This window comes from Oxyura jamaicensis, chromosome 24, assembly GCF_011077185.1.
Source record: "Oxyura jamaicensis isolate SHBP4307 breed ruddy duck chromosome 24, BPBGC_Ojam_1.0, whole genome shotgun sequence".
NCBI classification, from domain to species: Eukaryota; Metazoa; Chordata; class Aves; order Anseriformes; family Anatidae; genus Oxyura; species Oxyura jamaicensis.
Window position 1 is genome coordinate 7,396,310 of NC_048916.1, and position 18,907 is coordinate 7,415,216.

The window sequence follows — 18,907 nt, forward strand, 5'->3', positions numbered from 1 at the left end:
CAACAGTGTTGAACCATAGTTTGTCAAGAAACAGTGTAGATCAGACAGTATGGCATCCAGACTTATCCTCCAGAGCAATTGTTGAAGAAGCTTACTTCTCTTTTATGATGCAGTGAATTTTGGAGAGGATGGAAGCAATTGGATGCAAAGATCTTAATTTATGGTCCATGAATGGAATGCAAACTTCATATTATCTGATTATCATATTTAAATGTGAACATGTTGGAAAACAGCATACTGCACGTGCACTTAGAAATCTACTAATAGTAGGTTGTTTCACTGGAAACCTGATAAAACATGGCAAAATAAAGACATAGCAAGGTACCTGTCTTGGCAGTCTTCAGTGCCCAATGCTTTGGATACTCTTTCACTGCTGTCATCTTTTTGTGTAACTGTAGATGCTTGGAAGTCACTAACTGACAAAGTTCAAGAAGCCCGTTCAAATGCCCGCCTGAAACAGCTATCTTTTGCAGGTAACATCCAAGTTCATTTTTACTGTGCTTCTGAATGTGTAAGAACAAACAGGTCTTTCTGGGAGCATCCTAGCGTTCGATGTTCTAAGAGTTTCAGTTCAGCTGCTGATTGTTTTTATGGAGCGTAATTTCCCCTAATCAAGTGATTTAAAATTCTTATGTAAAGTGAACTAGCTGATACAGTGCTTCTGTGAAAATTGTGGGCTAGCAAAAAAGTTATATTTAAAGAGCTGCTGTATCCTCCTGTTTCTAGTCTGCATGGTTGTGTTTTTTTTTTGTTTCATTTTTGTTTTTGTGCTCTATTTCATATTCCAGGTGTGAATGGTTTGAGGATGCTGGGGATTATCCATGATACTGTTGTGTTTCTGATTGAGCAACTTTATGGGGCAAAGCACTGCCACAACTACAAGTTCAGATTTCATAAACCAGAGGAGGCCAATGAGCCTCCTCTGAATCCACATGGCTCTGCTAGGGCCGAAGTCCACCTGAGGCAAGTGTGAGCTTTGTCATTCTAAAGGTTAATGGTCCATTTGCTTGTTTAATTCTATGTCAGGGCACAAACAACAAGTCTCTAGAGCACTGTCTGCTCTCAGTTAAAAAGAAATGTTAGCAACTTTCTCGTGTAAATCAATTATATTGCATCTTGTGAGTCTGCGCATTTTTCCGTGCAATCCTCTTGTCAGTTGCTTTGTTTAACAAAGCTTTCCTGGCTAGTGCCTTTATTCATAGTTCTCAGAAACTGTTGTGCCTTATCCTGATGCACAGAGAGCTGTGAAAGAGGATAGACAGGGGAAGGTATAAAGCAATAAACATGTCAAGTTGTTGTGGCAACCAAATGTTTAAATTATTTCTAGCTAGTAACACAAAATTCATTTGATCTCATTAAATTGCAGGAAATCTGCATTTGATATGTTTAATTTTTTGGCATCTAAACACCGGCAGCCACCAGAATACAACCCAAACGATGAGGAAGAGGAGGAAGTACAGCTGAAATCAGCCCGGTATGTAGCAGGCTTTAAAGGTGGAAAATAATGGTGTGGTGTTAAAACTAAGAGATTAGGCTTACTTGTGTGTTGTGGTTTTTGAGGTGGTATGTAAAACTTCAAAGCTACAAAGCCCTAGAAAATACAGGGGAGACTCCTACAATAGCAAGAGAACTGATAACTGAAAGTGACTAATCAGACCAGTCTTCTTTCAATGTTTCTTTTCCCTGCTAATGTAAGACATTCTGATGAGAATTTCATGAGTAAAGGGAGAAAATTACCTGTATTGAAAGAAAGGATTGCTGATTAGCAATGAGTTTGTTTGAGTTAAGATATGAGAGTAAGAACTGCTCTACATTTAGTGTGTATGTGTGCACATGTGTGTTACACTGAATTAATTTTGATTGTGTTCTCAGTGGGCTGCAGTAACTGAATGTTAATATCTTGGAAACTATCCTAGATAATACATGGCATGGGCTCTCAAATAAATGTCATCACTTAGTAGCATCTCTCTGTTCTAGGAGGGCAACTAGTATGGATCTGCCAATGCCCATGCGATTCCGACACTTGAAGAAGACCTCCAAGGAGGCAGTTGGTGTTTACAGGTATGGTTTTGTTCTGGTACTCTCAGATGGGCATCTGGGACAGAGAAAGGTAAAAACTGAAAAACTGAAAGGTAAAAACAGAGAAAGGTAAAAACTGTGAGGTCATGGTGCAAAATTGAGTGGAAGAAGCATCTTTGTTTCTTTGTTTGTTTTTGTTTGAAGAAGTAATCCTCAGCACAAACTACTTATTCCTGCTGACTCATCTTGGTGATAGCTAAGGCATTTGCTTAGAAATGGACAGAAGAGATCTAGTGGTGTTGTCATTGGCATTACACTGTAGAAGTATGACATAATGCTGTGGTCCTTGTAATGAAATAACTTGTTTTCTGCTGTGTTTGCAGTCCTACATTTCCAAGTTTCACTTGTATTGTTTGAAATATTCTCTTACCCTATTGGTTTTTTAGGTCTCCCATCCATGGCCGGGGCCTGTTCTGCAAAAGGAACATTGATGCAGGTGAGATGGTGATCGAATATTCGGGCAATGTCATTCGCTCCATCCTCACTGACAAACGAGAGAAGTACTATGACAGTAAGGTGAGTTTTGATGGCTTTTGCAGAACTTCTTAAAAAGCATAACAAGCCACTTTTCCCATTTGGTCATCCAAGGAAATATAGCAGACAGCAAACTTGGCTATTAATCAGGCTTTAGGATTAAAGTTCTTTGTAACAAGAAACTTCTCATGTATGATGGGGCAGAGGGAGGAAGAGCAATTGATTTTTGCAGTTCAGAGAGGTAGAGAAGTTTAAATGGTTTCAGATCTACTCTGTACCAAAGGAAGAAGTGGTGTAGGTGAGATCAGAGTTTGGGGGTTCATAGCATAGATCTGTATAAACCGGAGCTCTCAAACAAAATTCAAGGCTGATCAGTCATCTCTAAATTAAACCCTCCTTGTTATGTAACAACCTCCATGCTATGAATTGCAGTTGTTTCACAAAGCCTATTTTGTTTGTCATTCTTGACAGAAGCATTTTGTCTAAATAAAGCCAGAACGAGAATAACCATGGAGTAGAGGAGCTGCTTAATATTTTGGCTTTCCAAATGCTTTGAGTAAAGCATTTATATTAGTGACTTAAATGTTTTCAGTGCAAAGCAGTGATGTACATGAGATGAAAGAAATTATAGCTAAATGTGACTGGTGAGATTACTGTGTACAGAGCGGAGTTTGGGAGAACCAGGAAGTGGCTGGGAAAGTAGGACAAGTGTTGGACATATGAAAGTTGCTTTTGAACATCATGATTTGGGTTTACAGACTTCTTAGGACGTTCCCCATACTTGCTTGAGCTCTAGATCATTTCTTACTTTCTCCTCTGGACTGGGAAAAATATCAGTGGGGTCTTCATGTTGCAGATCCAAAGGGTGAAGGGATGAGATAATTCAAGCATGAGCTTACGAAGACAAGTGAAGAGAGGTTGCAGATATTCTTAATGACTTGACTTTCGGTTGTCATGTCACTGTAGTGATCTAAGCTGTCTGTTAGAGTAGCTATCTCTTCACTTCACTTGCCTAACTGTCTTTCTGTCCTCTGTGTGTAGGGAATTGGTTGCTACATGTTCCGCATTGATGACTCTGAAGTGGTGGATGCCACCATGCATGGGAATGCAGCCCGCTTCATCAATCACTCTTGTGAGCCCAACTGCTACTCCCGGGTCATCAACATTGATGGCCAAAAACACATTGTCATCTTCGCCATGCGCAAAATCTACCGGGGGGAAGAACTTACATATGACTACAAGTTCCCCATTGAAGACGCCAGCAACAAACTGCCCTGTAACTGCGGTGCCAAGAAGTGCAGGAAGTTTTTAAACTAGAACTTCCGTGACCTGCAAGTGAGCCCTAAAGGGCCTGGGGCAAACCAAAGCTTCTAGTGAATCCCTACCCTGCCATATGCAAGGGAGAGGGAAGGACAGAGGCAGGAATGAAGATCAGCTGGGCTCAGGGACCTAACTGGCGGCTGTGTTTCTCTGTCAGAGTCCACATCTTCATGTCTCGCATGCACACACTTACCCTTATGAAAGACACAGGCGACTGGAGAAGATCCTCAGTGTGATTATGTTTTTGCTATTGTCGTTCCTGCCCCAACCCTCAGAATTTGTTTGTCAGAATGGGGCTAATGAGTGGGAGAGGGGAGGGTAGACAGACCAGATACAGGGGAGTCATCATGGATCCCGTCCTTCTGTTGTCTCTTGGCTCAAAGTGGTGAATGTGGAGTTCTTGTTTTCATTCGACTGTTGTGTCATAAGTTTTGAAAGCACAGTACGTTACTGCTCTTTTCTCCTAGGGAGAGAAACTGTCCCACCAACCAGCTACTCTGAGAACTTTGTACGTGTCTGTGATTCCTTGTGCTATGCATCTCCAAAACACTATTTGTGAGTTGGTTGGTATACTGTGTGGCATAGGTGGCCTGGTGCGCCGTGGGTCTGGCTTAGCTGTTTTAATCTAGGACGGCGGAATGGGGGAGAGCATCATATAGCAGCCAAAAGTAAATTGAGAAGTATTTGGATAGTGTTTCACTCTGAAATTCCTGCCCAAGTGCAGTGGAATTCCTGGCATTCTTTAGCAGAGAAAGGGCTTGTGCCAGCTAGTTACAGAGCTGTAAATCTTTGTGAGCAAATGCTTTCTTTCAGCAGCACCCTCCCTCTGCAGTATAGAAGGGAAGCAGTGTTTTCCCCTGTTCCTGTCGTCAGCAGCTGTCTTTCTCCTTTGACCTAGGGACTGAAAGGCTCCTCTGGCTACAGTGGTGTGTCTGCTACTATGGGGCTGGTCCAAGGGACAAATGTCTTCAGGGGAGAGCAGATGGTGGAAGCAGATTCTGCTGTTGGCCACTTGTGGCTGTAGAGCAAGAACTAGGAGGGACTTCTGAGGATGCTTCCCTGGGAATTGCTCTGCCCAGCCTCCTTGAACAGTGTCCTAGGGTGTGATGTAAAGACAAACAAGTGACTTCTCTAGACACGTGCCCATCGCGTCCCATCTTCAGTATGTAGTTTCGTAGTCTTCTATGAAAGGCACAGGAAGAGGCACCAAAATGGAGCATAAATTCTCTGAAAATGCAAGGCCAAACACTAACCAGCCCCATGTACTCCATGCAGCACTTAAAAATGCATAGGAAACAAATAAATTAGCAATTGGCACAGTTGAAATTGTGGTAGCTGAAGAATCAGGCTTATTTTAAGTTACTTTAACCAGGACAATAGTGTCTTCTGATTAATGTAAATCCTCCTCCCTTTTGGGTCTGCTCCATGCCTCAAGAGAAGAAAAAAAAAAAAAAAAAAAAAAAAGGAAAGAAAAAGCCCCAAGCCTAAAAATTAAGACATTGGATTTTACTCTGTTCTGTTTACAGTTTAGTATTTAAGGTTTTATAAATGTAAATATATTTTGTATATTTTTCTATGAGAAGCACTTCATAGGTAAAAGCACTTATGACGAGGCTTTTTAAACAGTGGTATTATCCTAATTTAAAAGAATCTGTTTTTAATATTGTTTTTATTTTCATAGGACGGTTATAGGAAATATCTGGCTGGACACAGTCTGATCCTTTCTCCAGAGAGAGGGGTACACTTTATTTTTATTTTTTAATCTTGTTCTGCCTTTTTGACTTCAGTAACTGTTTCTAGGAGGTTTGGCTGGACCTTAAACTTTTATTTTCTTGTCAAGATAGGGGCAGGAGGAAGAATTGCCCAGCTTAGGAGGAGTTTAACTCATGGGAACTCTATCTGAACATGGAGGCATGATTCTGCCTTGCCACACACCAGTATCCTGTGTGTATTTAAGGAAAGAGAAAGAGAGAGAACTGACACTTAATAACTTCACCTCTTTTGCTTGGCGTTCAGAATTAGCATTTCTGTGGGAACTGTCATTTCCCACCCTGCTGTGTCCACTTAGATCAGGTGTCCCTACAGGGGGAGCTTGGATGAGTGTGGGGCTGGGGCAGTGAGAGGCATCCGCTAGTCCAGGCCAGCTGCACGGGCCCCTCACCGTGCCCAGGGGACAGGTCCTTCTCTGGTCACTTGACCACCGGTCTTGTCCCTGTCATGGAGGATCAGTATGCTGCTCATCGCTGCTTTGTCTGGAGCAGCTCCCCTGGAGAAAGACTGTACCTTTCTTCTCTAGGTAAATTCACAGCTCTCTGGACGCAAAAACATGGTCCTGTGGAAATCTGTTGAAGCAATAGGGCCCCGGCCCTCCTTGGCTCACTGCTGTCTGGGGCACGCACCCACACGTGTGCTCCTGATCCCACAGTGTCTCCCTTGAAACAAGAGCAATCATTCCTTGGAGCAGTTAAACCGTGAAGCACCCTTGCTTTTGTAAACTCTCCCTGTGGGTAGGTTAATAGCTGTTTTGGGGGCTGCCAAATTGAAAGGCAACCCCAAAACTGCACGAGCAGTTTGTAGGAAATGGACCGAACTGACTGAACTCCCCATGCTCGCAGTCTTGCACTCCATTATCTGTGCTCTTCAGGCCCCGAGACCTCTTCCTCTGACCTGGGAATGAAATACAGCACTCACAGGGTCAGGAGCTGCTGGTTTCCTTTCTTTATTGCACTGCGTAATTATTATTTGGTAATAACTGTTTAAAGAAGACTCAAATTGAAGCTGCATTTGTTACTGAAATGATTTGATGCACTGACAGTTTGGGAACGCACATACCTTGAGAAGGCCAAAAAGCACGTCTGGGAGCAGATCTCAACCCTGCCTCCGCAGACACAGCTGCTCTTTGTCCTTTTTCTTTCTTGGTTTTGACAGCATTGCTGGGGGACAGCTCTCACCGTGGTTAAACCCAAGAATTGTATGCAGCTCAACCACGTTTCTCTTGCCCGCGCTGCTCCCCCTTAAAGAGGGGGCACATCGTCCCCCGCCGGCAGCTCCCTTCTCGTCTGCCAAGCGTCAGTGCAGTGCAGGGCCGAGAGGGCAGGTGCTGAGCAGGAGGGCATCCCGTCTGGGAAATGCTGCCCAAAGCCACCCCTGTAGGGAAAACCCGCTGGGCCAGGTGGCTAGGAAACCCGAGGGAAAGCCATGGGAGTGCCCCGGAGCCAAGCACCAGGAATGTCCTCCTGCAAGGACTGGTCGAGCAGATGGGCCTGGTGGGGACCTCGCTCGCTGTTCGCTTTGCTGCTATACCTGTGGCGGCTGCCTCGGCAGGTGCCTCTGTGGCCAGTGAAACTGTCTGTACCCAGAGAAGCTGAACTGTGCTGCCGGGGGCTGGGCCAAGGTGCCCACGCTCCTGTCCCACTCACAGCCAGAGCGATCCAGCACAGGCGTTTGACTCTCTTTTGGGCAAGTTGAAGTAAGGCAGGGAGAAGCCTTGGCAGCTAGTGCGTACGTGTTCTGTCACCTGTGAGATGCTTGCCTGCGTGCCCTTCAACCCTGTTCTGCCTGGGCTAACAGCACAGCACAGCTTCCCAGTATATGAATGTATATTTTATAAGGACTGACACAGATCATGATATCTGAAAATACTAAAAAATTGAACCTTAGGGCGTTTATTTTTATTTGTACAAACCATTTTTTTTAAAGGAAAAGCGGGTCGTTGCAAAGGGCTGGGTATCTTTTTGTTTATTGTTTTTCTTTCATTTCAAAGCAATACCAGGTTCTTCAGTGAGATGGTCTTTGTGCAGAATCATGCCATTCAAACCCATACTACTGGTCCACATCCAACACTTGCAAGTTTTTTTTATAACTATAAATACAATATATATAGGATCTAATATAGTAATGCACCGTGTAATGAAGCCTAGTTCAGTATCGGTCCATGGCTTTTAATTCTCTTAACACTATAGATAAGGATTGTGTTACAGTTGCTAACGGAGGTGGGAAGAAATCGGGCTGCGCGTTCCCAGGTGGACGGCGGCCTCGTTGGTGCCAGGCAGCGAGCACGCCTGGCTCTGAGAGCTGGAAAATGCTACGGAGCCTGGGAATGGGCAGCTCAAGGGCTTCCCTGACCTTTATTGTTACCAGTCAGTACTTGTACAACTTGGTTTTTTCCTTTTTTCCTCTCTTTTTGGTTATGAATGTTGGGGTACCACCTGCATATACGGAAAAATGTGCTCTGTGCTTTCCTGGTATCTTTTTAACAAGGTACAGTAGCTTTGTCTATCAACCAAGAACTATACTTGTGGTGTTTCTTTTATTGAACTTAACAGTCTCTTTAGTAAATACAGGTAGGTGAATAATTGTTTCAAAAAATAAAATAAAAAAAAAAAAAGAAAAAAAACTCTGCAAAGGCAAGGCTATGTTCTAGAAATACACTTCTTGACAACTTATCATGTATAACAAATCTTTTTTTTCTTGTGTTCTTCCAAGCTTCTGTTGTTTTTTTTTTTTAAAAAAAAAAAAAAAAGAAACGTGTCTAAAGTACATCAGTGTTAACTCCCTGTCACAGGGAAGAAGGAAATACTTTAATAGTTTAAAAAAAAAAAAAAAAAATGCTGAAAGCTCTGCAAAAGACTGAATGTAAAAATAAAAAGTGTACATAGTTGTAAAAACAAAACAAAACAAAAAACAAAAAACAAAGGAGTTTTTAAACATGTTTATTTTCTATGCACTTTTTTTTATTTAAGTGATAGTTTAATTAATAAACATGTCAAGTTTATTGCTGCAGAGGGTTGCTCTTGGTTTATTCCTGAGAGTTGGGAAGCTGGTTTTCCTGTTTAAATGATCGTATTTCTCATCCCACATGCACTTCATTGCTCTGCCTGCATGTTGCTGCACAAAGGAGCTTTGCGCTCTGCAGGAAGAGCCGCACTAGCCCCGGCTGCTTGACCAGTGCCCTTGGCCCGCGCTGCAGTCAGGGTCAGGAGTGGGTGCAAAATGCCACCTGTGGCGGTGCTGAGGAGGATGGGGAGAGTGAGTGTCTCTGTGGGTCTGCAGCAGTGCTGGCAGCAGTGCCGAGCGTGGCTGGTGCTCCATGGGCAGCGCCACGTGGCTCGGGGACAGGAAGGCACCAAGTGCCCGTGGGAAGCCCGAGGGCACGCAGCAAGGGCTCGAGTTGGTGAGTGTTAGTGGCTTCTGGTTGCTCCCATGCCATGGTGTGTTTTGATGGAGACGTGCTTGGCTCTGTCTGGTGTGCTGTGGTTGCTGTGCACGGGTCACCTTGGGTAGTTGTGGGTCCTCCAGCTGGGCTGTTCCCTATGGGAATTGGCTGGGTCAGGGGGTGGAGGAGCCCTGTGGCTGGGCTGGGATAGGATGAGGATGGGTGAGTGGTGCCAGTGGGGTGAACATTAACCTGCCAGCAGCTGTCCTCCAGACCTGCTTGGGGCTTCACTGCAGGCACTGTGCACGCAGCACCATGGCCACCGCAAATGACAGAGCCATCCTGCAGACCATTTTTAACCCCAGCACTCCGTTTGGGGACATCCCTGGACTGGATGAGGAGGAGGACATCCAGGAGGAAGGTGAGGCAGATACAGCTTAAGGTTCCTGCTGGTTGCTTCCCATGGGAAGGGGAGGAGGCTCTGCTGCTGTGCGCAGCCCCTCTCCCTTCTGCTGGGCCGCTGCTCGGGGTCCGCTCTTGCCTCCCCGGGGCCAGACTCAGGGGCCTGGGACAGGCACCTGGGGATGGAGGGGAGGTCCTGGGGCTGGTGCTGGGACTGCACCAAACAGGACACAGGTATGCAGGGACCAAAGCCAGGTGCCCACAACTGGTGCTGGCGCCTGCCCACTGGGAATGTCTGTGGAGCACAGGATGAGGGATGCTGCCTTTGTCATGACACAGAGGAGACCTTTGCGCCGGAGCTGCTGGAGCAGGTCCGGGACCTGGAGTTGCAGGGGGTTTCTGCTGCTGAATCTGGAGATGTGAGCACAGCCCTGGAACGGTTCAACGAGGCCATCCGTCTGCTCCCTGAGCGCGCCTCGGGATACAACAACCGGGCCCAGGCCCTGCGTCTCAAGGGGGATGTGGCAGGTAAGGATTACAGGCAAGGCAGCAGCCCTGCAGTGGGGGCAAAGCACCAGGGGCCTGGCTGCTTCCCCAGACTCCCCCAGCTCCCCGCCACCTTTTGCCCTGTCCAGGTGCGCTGCGGGACTTGGACACCGCCATCCACCTGGGCAAGGGCTGTGGCCGTGCCGCCTGCCAGAGCTTCGTGCAGCGGGGGCTGATCCACCGGCTTCAGGCCCGTGATGAGGACGCCCGGCGCGACTTCAAGCGTGCAGCACGCCTGGGCAGCGCATTCGCACGGCAGCAGCTGGTGCTGCTGAACCCCTACTCTGCACTCTGCAACCAGATGCTCTGTGAGATGCTGGGGCGGCTGCGCAACCCCAACAGTGCCAGCAGCAATTGAGGCTGCAGCCGCTGGAGCCCCCCTCCCTTTTGTCCTGGCCAATAGCCAGGGGCAGGACTGCCTTTGAGGCCTCAGGAGGCTTGAAGCCCAGTGGAGGCAGCAGCACACAGCCTCTGTCTGATCTAGGGCCACCCTGAGGAAAGCTTTCTGCCCCTTGGCTTTGTCTCAGCTCTGTTCCGCCCCAAATAAAACCTCGCAGTCTGCTCAGCAGGGCTCTGGCTGCAGTGGTGTCAGTGGTTGAGGCATAACACCCAGCCCCGCTGCCCTGGGCAGCTCAGCGTGAGGCTGGGCCGAGGTGAGGCTGAACCCACCTCAAAGCGAGGAGGTGGGGGCGCGGAGGTGCCTGTCCCCTGCTCCTCCAGGTGCTCCCCTGCACGCTGCAGCTGTGGTACAGCAGCTGTGACCCCGCAGCCATAGCGGCTGCACGGGGCTGGCCCTGCTCAGAGGCGCAGCTGCACAGCTGAGGCAAGGGAGGCTCAGGGCCGGGACCGCGCCTGCGTGCACAGGCCCCGTGGGGCACCGCACTGCAGGACGGGCAGGGCGCAGCGGCAGAGCTCCAGGTAGGTGCGGCCTGGTTGCATCCTCCGGCTGCACTGCACGCCTGGCTGACAGGCCCGGCACAGGGATGTGCCCATGTCCCTGCTCCACCTGCCTCTCCTCCAGCACCAAGCCTGGCCAGCTGCGATGGGGAGCCTCGGGGGCTGCCCTGGGGCTGCCCTCGCCCCCCTGCTGTTGCTTGGCTTCCCGGCGCTCTGCCTGGCAGGTGAGGCTCTGGCGGGGTCTGGCACAGCCTCTGGGTGTTGGGGGACCCCCCGGCAGCTCTGATGTGCTCTGGCACTCGGCAGGGCTGAGGGAGCAGGGCCCCACCATTGATGGGCGGCCACTGGCCTCGTGCACGCTGCGGGAGAAAGAGAGGCGAGCCTTCACCTGCCGGGCCCCACAGGCAGCCCCTGGCTCCATGCTCACCTGGTACCTCGATGGCCGAAGGCAGGAGGCAAACTGCTCAGCAGCGGGCACAGCCAGCAGCACTCTCACCATCACTGCCCGGCGTGCAGATCGTGAGCTCAGCTGCTCCTTGACTGACCCAGCCTCCAGTGACACCGCCAATGCATCTGTCCTCCTCGATGTGCAGTGTAAGGCCTGCGGCACCAGCCCTGCTGGCACCCCTGGCTGGAGGCACAGGGAGGGTGCACAGGGCTGCTGCCTGGCCAGAGCCAGAGCAGGACATGGATCTGTCACAGCAGTAGCAGGGGAGCATCTCATTAGTGCTGTGCAACAACAGCTGAGTGTTCCTAGCCCCTTCTGAGCAGCAAATCCTGTTGCTGACTGTGCTGCCTCCCTGCCTCAGCTCTCCCCTGTACTTCCCTCCTGTCTCACTGCCTGTGTTTGCTGCCCAGATAAGCCAGAGATCCTGCGTGCAGATGCCCACTACGAGGAAGTCAATGACGCTGGGCTCCTCCTGGTGCTCTTTGTGCTGGTGCAAGCCAACCCGCCTGCTAGCATCACCTGGGTGGACCAGGATGGGCACATAGTGGCCAATGCATCCAAATTCCTTCTCCTGGACACCAAGCACTACCCTGGACTGGCCAACCACTCTCTCCATGTGCACCTGAGCAGCGCAGCCACCAATCTCTCAGTCAGTGCTGCCAACAGCCTGGGCATCACCACTACCTCCCTCCTGCCTTCAGGTAGGTGCCACAGGGGTAAGTGCCAGAGCCCATGGCACCCAGGGTACTGAGGGAGCTACGCTGCTCATGCAGGTTTGCTGGATGCCCGTGTGGAGCTGCCCGTCCTGGGCGTTGCTGTGGGCTCAGCCCTGGCCCTGAGTGCCCTGCTTGGCTTGGTCTCCCTCACTGCCTGCCTGGCATGCCGCCGAGCCAAGCCAGCACCAGGTAAGAGCCAAGCAGGAGGGAGCCCCAGGGCAGGCATGTGGTCCTGCAGCTCAGCCCCTGCTGGGTCCAGGACCCCTGGACATGGCTGCTCCCTGATACCCTCCCTCCCACAGGACTCCCTGGATCTGCATCGGTGCCTCCCAGGTAAGCCCTGGTTTCCCTGCCTCCTCTTGGAGCAAGAAGTGCCTTATTTAACAGCATCCCCTGTGCTGGGTGGGAGTGAGTGTTGTGTGGGAATCATGCCACAATCTGCTCAGCTAGCACCCTCACCACAGCAGGGCTGAGCACCTGCGGACCCCAAGCACATGCCTGCCCCGGGAGAACAGGTCCCTGCCGCCTGACCTGCGACTTGGAGAGTTCACACAGGAGGACAGAGGTAAAACACTGAGGCATGTGGATCCCATGTGGGCTGAGAAGCTCCTGCTCTGTCCCCTTTCCTTTCCCACAGCCAACCCTGGGGATGTGGAAGCGAAGGGAGGGCAGTGGACCCTGCAGAACACCCTTATCCTAAGTGAGGGAGTACAGACGGGTGAGCAGGCCAAAAACGTTATGCTGCAGAGACACTCTGCCGCTGTCCGGGAAGGTGGTGGCAATGAGCTTTCTGTCCTGCAGGTTTGGTCCCATTCCTGATGGCTGGGCGCATCTACAAAGTTCCCAGTATGAGCAGTGATGAGATCTGGCTGTGAGATGCACCATAGTGCCGATGGACTGCTCTTCCCCCAAAAGCCTCCTCAGGACCCCAGCAAGCACTCAGCTTCCCCTGTGATCGGTGCCTGTGCTTTGGGGGGGGAAGAGCAATACCACAATCCTTTGAAACCACCCCATCTGCCTCGCTCATCTTCTGGAAGTTGCCTGTCTTCTTCAGCGCTCATGGAGGACCCACCATGCAGACTAGCACTGGTGAGACTGGGCTGGGAGCAAGTGGGGAACAGTCCGAGGGTGAGGGCAGTGGGCACAGAAGGGTCCCTGCAGGACTCAGTCCTATCGAGCCTGGGATGTTTGACTTCCCTCAGACCTTTGAGGACTCCTTCAAATACCAGATGCTGATTTTTCTGGCTATTGGCAGATATCTGAATTCCAGCGTGAAGTGTTTGGCCTGCTGTTAAGGCTTCATTGCCCAGCAAACCTCAGCCTCAACATGCTAGGTATCAGGTGCCACCCTGGGACAATACACATGGGCTGGGCACACTGTCAGCTGGTAGATGTCACCCGAGGCAGGGGACACTCAATCCCCCTTCCTGGGGTCTGGGACAGGGAAAGGCACCCTAGAGCCTGGAAATGCCAGCTGCATGCAGGGTGTTCCTGCCCCATCGTGCCACTGCTCTTGAAGAAACATGGTGATGAGACAGGAGAACCATGAGGGCTCCCTATGTGTCACCAGGCCAGGAAATGCTGTAGCAGCTGCAGCAGGACCTGTCCTCCAGGCTCTGACCCAGGAGGAGTTGATGTGGCTCCCTGCAAAGGGAAATGCCTTTGGGAATGGCACGTTTTCACATAACTGTTATAATCAAAATGCATCAAAGCTTTTTCTAGACAGATTCTGTCAAGCTGCTAGTGCTGTGATTCCTCCCCGAGTAAGGCCAAGCACCAGCCTTCATTTAGCAGACTCACAGCCTGCTTGCTTTACAAACCTGTCCATCCCTGCTGGATCGGGGACAGGTGAGGGCAGCCAGCATGGCAGGGGCTGAGAAGAGTCATCAGAACAGCAATAAACTAAACTTAAGTGTCTGTGTGGTGCTGCACTAGTTATTTCTCCTCTTTTTCTTTGCTGAACTGCATTAAAAGAGCCAGTGGGAGCAACAACTGTACAAACTCCTCTAAATTTTTATGTACTGGCCTCATCAGCTTGTCACCTACCTGGGGTCCATGGCAAACACACCCTGTTTCACCCCCTGCCATCATCTGCACGCAGTGAGAGGTAAGCAAAGAGCACTTCCGCCCCCCCTCCCCCCCCCCCCCACTAGCTCCTCTGGTTTTCATTAACTCCTGCACAAGCAGCAGAAAGGAAGCAATGGCACTGCTGGCAGCAGCAAAGGGCATGGAGAATAGAAAAAGTGGCCCTATAATAAAGGGAAGAGGAGACTCAAGACCCCCAGAGTGCATCAGACCTTGGAATGCATGGGGTAGATCTAAGTTGTGTGTCAGAGCATGGAATTTATTCCTACATGCTGTAGTGTACGCTCATCAAGCCTCAGTTCTGCACCATCAGTGGCACATACAATTTGTCATTTGGAAGAGAGTTTAATGCTGTACTCCCTGGAGACCAGACAAAATGGAGCTATTAGCATCTGCTATAAATGTGAAGACTAAAAGATCTACTCTATAAATGCAGTATCTATAAAATAGTATCTATAAAATAAGGGAGGCTTCTGAAATGTTGTGTTGCTTCACAGGTTGCTTTGGTCAAAACAATGTCCAGCAGCAGATCTTGATCCAAGAGATGAAGGTTTAACGCAAAGCTTCAAGTAAAGCTTAATACTTCCACTTCTGCTGCTTGTGAAGGTGTGTTGGATGGAGAGCTCCTAGCCTTCTTCCCTTCAGCCATAGGCTTGAAATGCTGCAGGATAAAGAATGCATTAGGGCAAAAATGAGACTCATTAATTAGAGTGCATGTGTACCTGAAAACACGAGCCACTTTAGCATGCTCAGCAGCGAGCTAGAGCCTCACACAAGCCCTGCTCTAACCATGCTGTCTGTGCTCAGCACAGTTACCATGACTTCAGTGGGAAAAAGCATCTGGACTTATGCTGGATTGCTAAACAATGTTGCATCCCAGGCTTGCAGAAAGTCAGAGGCTCCTTGTGCAATGCTGCAATATCAGTGCTGCGCGTTTGAGATACTAGGGAAATGAGAAGCTTAGAAAATGTTCTTTGGACTCTTTTATGATAGTCTATTAGCTCTTTAAAAATACTTAACAGCAAGGCCAAATTTAAGGGCACAAGCTTTGTAATGCTTCCAGCTGAGTAACCGGTGCCTGTCTGGGGTTGCTTACTTGTGAGTTCTTGAACTCTGAGTAGAGCGAGAAAAGTACATGCAGAGGCTGGATCCGACTCTTGTACACAGGGATGTCCAGAATGGCTAAAAGAAGAGCAAAAGTGCATGAGAGCAAGCGGCCTACACCACCCTGCACAGAATGCTACCTAGGCTCTTGGAAGAGAAGAGTTAAATGCTCACTCTCATCAGCTGGCTGAGCAGAGCAGACAAAACCCAAGCTCGTGGAAGAAGAATGAGTCAACAGACAGACAGAACATCCTCTTTGGACCAGCCTAAGATAATGTTATTACCTCTGTGTCTGTCAAAGTTGAATGTTTCTATTTGTTGGCAGTTCCTGGGCTAGGAATAATCAAATGCCTTTAAGTGAAGGTAAGAAAAGGATCTCCTCTGCTTACCACATATCATGTCAACATATTCAGCCAGGTCACAGTTCATCTCTGCAGTTGGGAGGCCCACCTGGAACAGAAGGGGGGGGTTAGTTCTGTTCTCAAATAGCAAGGGACTGAGAGCATGTGCTAATTTTGGACCAAGCACAGAGGTTATCTGGGCAGCAGCTAGGCATTCAGGCTTTAGGCTGCTCACCTGTCTTCTATTAAGAGAGAAATATTAGGTAAGGAACTAACCTCAACCAAGAAGGATGAAGTCAATGTGGTCAAAGTAGAAGAGAAACTCAGGTTTCAAGTTAGATCGTTTCTGATGCTGTGCCCTGAGCTAACTACCTAGCACTTGTATATCATACCTTTCCCAAGAGCTCCTCAAACTCAGGTGACCACTCCTGCATGAGGGTCTCTATGTCAGGCATGGGCCTGCAAGGGAAGGAAAAAAAATTAGATTACATGCAAGAAACTGAAATGTCTTCCTACTGCCGGAGTGCTCTGAATGAGACAGACTCCATTTGAACCTGTTGAGAGAGATCTGCATGTCCGCTGAGTGCCATTTTGGACATTTTTATTCATTAAAACAAGATTAAGCTTTAAATTTGTGCTTAGCACTATGGCTGAATAAAGATGCTGGAAACACTGCTTCCTTTAGAGTGACTGGGCTGTTCTGAACTGGGAGTCTGGGCAGAAGGGCGTGCCACAGCAGCTGAGACCCAATTCAGTACATGGTAATAGTAAGTCTTGCCTCCTCTGACTTGTCCGGAATTTCTCCTTTTACAGAGTCACTGCTTGCAAGGAATTGAAAGTAGTGCATGCTAGCTGTTCAGCTACTTGAAGTTTTCTTACTACATAGGGAAAGAGAAGTACAGAGAAGGAAAATGCGTGTCCTGCAGATGTGCATGGTATGACTACCCTGAAACTCAGCATATCTTCTCCCTCCTAGAAACATCTCGATAGTTCTGCTCAGTACCTTTTGATTTTGCCACCAGTCTCTCACTGACCTGAAGGTCTGCTGATTAAATGGCTCACCGGGTATAGTGAACAGTGGCCGGAGGCTTGCAGCGGTGTAGTTCGCTGATACTTTCAATCCAGCTGTCAATGGCTTTGGGGTTCTTTTCTGCATTCTCCACACTCTTCACTTTTATCTGCTGCTAGAAACAAAAATATAAACCTGGAAGTACTTTGTGTTTTGTTTTTGTTTGCTTGGTTGTTTTTTTTGTTTGTTTGTTTTCAAACCCTGTGTTTGCCCCAGATTAACCATGTCTTCTCTTCCCTAGTTGTACTATACCAACTGATTTCTGCAGACAGAAGAGCAGCAGCTGGGAAACAAAACACTGAGTAAGAACAGGAAGTGACAACCCAAAGAAAAATATATATATGTTACAGCTCCACCTGAACGAAACAGAGATCTAAAGTGGGTACTGAAACTTGCCATGAGCAATGCTTAGGTACACTTTAGTTTAAAGCTATAGGTAATAATGGGTTATTTTTTTTTCTGCTTTTAAAGCCAAGTTATAATTTGTGCTGCAATGCTACAGTCACAGAGAGACAGAAGTAAGACTAAAGTGCAACGATTTTGCCCTAGCCAGTAGGCGTCCCCTCTCTCTCCATGACTCACTGTGATGTTGTGCTGTTTGGAATTCTCCGTTAGCCAAAGAGAAAGCACTGTGGGATCTGACTGCTTCGTTGACGGCTCATCTAGGACCAGTAAGCCGAGGTTATCAGACTTGCCATCTGGACGTGGGACCTGTAGGTAAACACAGAATGTATTCTCTATGGGAGTCCAGAGAAGTGGATACTGGAGCTATTTTGAAAAGACCCTCCCTGTAGTTTGAAATTCAGACCCTAAAAGGAAGTGGTAGGCATGTTGCTCTGACAAAACAGAAAATAGGAGTTGTTAGCACGGTGGTACCTGAAATATACAATGTGTTGGCCAGAGAAGGCAGCTCTCACCTTAAATTACATATATACTATGTGGGATGTCACCAAAGTGACAAACCATTTCCCAGTGTCACTAAGTGTAATCTCCTAGGTGTCTATAACAGTATGTCCTACAGTGCAGGGCAAGGATACCTTGCTGCTGCAAGGATTATATGGCTGAGCTCTTGGCTGCACAGCCTGACTGCCAGTCTCACACCCCTGTCACCTTCTGTTTCAGCCTGTGTGGCAAGAGGTACCTGAAAATATTGTACCTTTAGGAACGCATCAATGTCTCCAACAGCAGGAATAAAGTCTGGAATAAAGGGCTGCAGTTTGTGCTCAATCTCTATTGTTTTTGGAGTGTACCTGAAGGGAAAAATAATAATAATAAAAAACAGTGTTACATTGTGGGTGACTAATATTTCCTGCCACGCTTATCCTTGACACAAGGGAGAGCCAAGAGCTGGCTAAAATTCCTTCAACTCACCTCGTTATGTATTCAAAGAGTTCTTTAATTTCAGGAGATACCGGCAGGTAGTCGTAATCGGCTAGATTGTAGTCACTAAAGCAAGGAAGAGAAACTTAGGCAAAGATTAATTTGTATTAGTTTTTGTAGAAGCACACATTGCGGGGATCCTCTCAGCTGTGCCTGTTGGTTCTATAGCTAAGCACTGTCCGTGTGTTACCCGGGGAGCCCCCTCGTATGACTGCAGCTCAACAGGCTGGTTTTTTTTTCTTAGGCCCCTGTGTGTGCACAGTGAAGATGGGCCTGTGCTGGCGGCCCGAGGCCCCCGCCTGTCCCTTATTCGGGGCCGCGACCAGCCCGCGGCACCCGCCCGGCTGCCCTCCGTGCTCACCCGTCCGCCGGGGCTCCGTGCTCCTCCGAGTCGTCCTCCGAGTCGCTCCCAGAGGAGTCCTCCGAGTCGTCGTCGTCGTCGTCGTCGTCCTCGCTGAGGGCGGCGGGGAGGGCCGGCCGGGCCGCGGCGTCCTGCTGAGCCGGAGGGAAGGAGCCTCACCGGGACATGGCCCCACCCGGTCGGGACCCCACCAGGCCACCCTCAGCGGGCCGCCCCCGCCCCCCGCCCGCCCGCCCGCGCCTACCTCGCCGCCGCCGCTCTCCTGGACGCCGCCAGCCGAGCAGGGCAGCCCCGGCCGGCGGGAGCCCCGCGGGGGGCTCGCGCTCCCCGCCGCGCCGCCCGGCTCTTCGGCCTGGGGCAGGTCCAGGCTCTCGTCGTACGGCTGGTTCTCCAGCAGCCGGTGCTGGGCGGCGGGGCGCGGCCCGGCCCCGCTCCCCTCCGCCGCCCGGTGCCCCGACGGGGCGCCCCCCGCCGTCGCCATGGCGACCGGCACCCGCGGGCGCCCGCCTCTCTCTCTGCTGTCCGCCTAG

The 18,907-nt window shown here is 49.5% G+C and overlaps 5 protein-coding genes and 2 long non-coding RNA genes across 18 annotated transcripts in view; 5 read left to right on the forward strand and 2 right to left on the reverse strand.

Annotated features, from left to right (window-relative positions):
* Window positions 1-5,338, forward strand: part of KMT2A (lysine methyltransferase 2A) — a 35,301-nt gene extending 29,963 nt beyond the window's left edge. For all 3 annotated transcript variants that reach the window (XM_035346268.1, XM_035346267.1, XM_035346269.1), the window contains 6 exons: window positions 399-473; window positions 789-963; window positions 1,367-1,474; window positions 1,978-2,061; window positions 2,466-2,595; window positions 3,595-5,338. In XM_035346268.1, the coding sequence (XP_035202159.1) occupies window positions 399-473; window positions 789-963; window positions 1,367-1,474; window positions 1,978-2,061; window positions 2,466-2,595; window positions 3,595-3,870 (848 nt within the window). In that variant the 3' untranslated portion in view covers window positions 3,871-5,338. The remainder of the gene's footprint in view (window positions 1-398; window positions 474-788; window positions 964-1,366; window positions 1,475-1,977; window positions 2,062-2,465; window positions 2,596-3,594) is intronic.
* Window positions 5,339-6,720: 1,382 nt separating this feature from the next.
* Window positions 6,721-18,907, reverse strand: part of LOC118178073 — a 28,539-nt gene continuing 16,352 nt past the window's right edge. The window contains exon 3 of the long non-coding RNA XR_004756049.1: window positions 6,721-6,852. This is a non-coding gene — a long non-coding RNA (uncharacterized LOC118178073). The remainder of the gene's footprint in view (window positions 6,853-18,907) is intronic.
* On the forward strand, window positions 9,306-10,552 carry TTC36 (tetratricopeptide repeat domain 36). The gene is made up of 3 exons (XM_035346294.1): window positions 9,306-9,449; window positions 9,770-9,958; window positions 10,066-10,552. The coding sequence occupies exons 1-3, from the start codon at window positions 9,344-9,346 to the stop codon at window positions 10,332-10,334; spliced, it is 564 nt and encodes a 187-aa protein (XP_035202185.1). The 5' UTR covers window positions 9,306-9,343; the 3' UTR covers window positions 10,335-10,552.
* TMEM25 (transmembrane protein 25) lies at window positions 10,807-13,954 on the forward strand. Of its 8 annotated transcripts, none has more exons than XM_035346286.1 (8): window positions 10,807-11,097; window positions 11,177-11,467; window positions 11,732-12,022; window positions 12,095-12,226; window positions 12,340-12,370; window positions 12,502-12,602; window positions 12,675-12,755; window positions 12,839-13,954. In XM_035346286.1, exons 1-8 carry the CDS (start codon window positions 10,968-10,970, stop codon window positions 12,910-12,912), a joined length of 1,131 nt encoding a protein of 376 aa, XP_035202177.1. In that variant the 5' UTR covers window positions 10,807-10,967; the 3' UTR covers window positions 12,913-13,954. The 8 variants fall into 8 exon arrangements, with proteins under 8 accessions (XP_035202177.1, XP_035202178.1, XP_035202179.1 ...); XM_035346287.1 differs by having other exon boundaries at window positions 12,505-12,602; XM_035346290.1 differs by lacking the exon at window positions 12,675-12,755 and having other exon boundaries at window positions 10,808-11,097.
* IFT46 (intraflagellar transport 46) lies at window positions 14,361-18,858 on the reverse strand. Of its 3 annotated transcripts, none has more exons than XM_035346292.1 (10): window positions 18,622-18,858; window positions 18,378-18,508; window positions 18,008-18,082; window positions 17,793-17,886; window positions 17,219-17,347; window positions 16,630-16,751; window positions 15,960-16,026; window positions 15,616-15,676; window positions 15,219-15,304; window positions 14,361-14,783 (listed from the first exon to the last, which is right to left on the reverse strand). In XM_035346292.1, the coding sequence occupies exons 1-10, from the start codon at window positions 18,856-18,858 to the stop codon at window positions 14,688-14,690; spliced, it is 1,098 nt and encodes a 365-aa protein (XP_035202183.1). In that variant the 3' UTR covers window positions 14,361-14,687. The 3 variants fall into 3 exon arrangements, with proteins under 3 accessions (XP_035202183.1, XP_035202184.1, XP_035202182.1); XM_035346293.1 differs by having other exon boundaries at window positions 16,630-16,748; window positions 18,378-18,511; XM_035346291.1 differs by having other exon boundaries at window positions 18,378-18,511.
* Window positions 16,686-17,893, forward strand: LOC118178072. Its single transcript, XR_004756048.1, has 3 exons — window positions 16,686-17,014; window positions 17,108-17,353; window positions 17,799-17,893. It is a non-coding gene; the product is annotated as an uncharacterized LOC118178072 (long non-coding RNA).
* The window catches only part of ARCN1 (archain 1), an 8,065-nt gene continuing 7,991 nt past the window's right edge, over window positions 18,834-18,907 (forward strand). The window contains exon 1 of the mRNA XM_035346282.1: window positions 18,834-18,859. Coding sequence (XP_035202173.1) covers window positions 18,857-18,859 — 3 coding nt within the window. The 5' untranslated portion in view covers window positions 18,834-18,856. The remainder of the gene's footprint in view (window positions 18,860-18,907) is intronic.

Excerpts from the sequence above, each read along its gene's own strand:
- TMEM25 (XM_035346283.1), top strand. The coding sequence starts at position 10,968 with ATGTCCCTGCTCCACCTGCCTCTCCTCCAGCACCAAGCCTGGCCAGCT. Across the intron at positions 11,098-11,176 it reads CCCGGCGCTCTGCCTGGCAG|CAGGGCTGAGGGAGCAGGGC; the intron begins GTGAGGCTCTGG and ends TCTGGCACTCGG. Across the intron at positions 12,023-12,094 it reads TACCTCCCTCCTGCCTTCAG|GTTTGCTGGATGCCCGTGTG; the intron begins GTAGGTGCCACA and ends CTGCTCATGCAG.
- TTC36 (XM_035346294.1), top strand. The coding sequence starts at position 9,344 with ATGGCCACCGCAAATGACAGAGCCATCCTGCAGACCATTTTTAACCCC. Across the intron at positions 9,450-9,769 it reads GGAGGACATCCAGGAGGAAG|AGGAGACCTTTGCGCCGGAG; the intron begins GTGAGGCAGATA and ends GTCATGACACAG. Across the intron at positions 9,959-10,065 it reads TCTCAAGGGGGATGTGGCAG|GTGCGCTGCGGGACTTGGAC; the intron begins GTAAGGATTACA and ends TGCCCTGTCCAG.
- IFT46 (XM_035346291.1), bottom strand. The coding sequence starts at position 18,858 with ATGGCGACGGCGGGGGGCGCCCCGTCGGGGCACCGGGCGGCGGAGGGG. Across the intron at positions 16,752-17,218 it reads CCAAACAGCACAACATCACA|CAGCAGATAAAAGTGAAGAG; the intron begins GTGAGTCATGGA and ends TTTTGTTTCTAG. Across the intron at positions 14,784-15,218 it reads CAGAGTTCAAGAACTCACAA|CATTTCAAGCCTATGGCTGA; the intron begins GTAAGCAACCCC and ends TTTATCCTGCAG.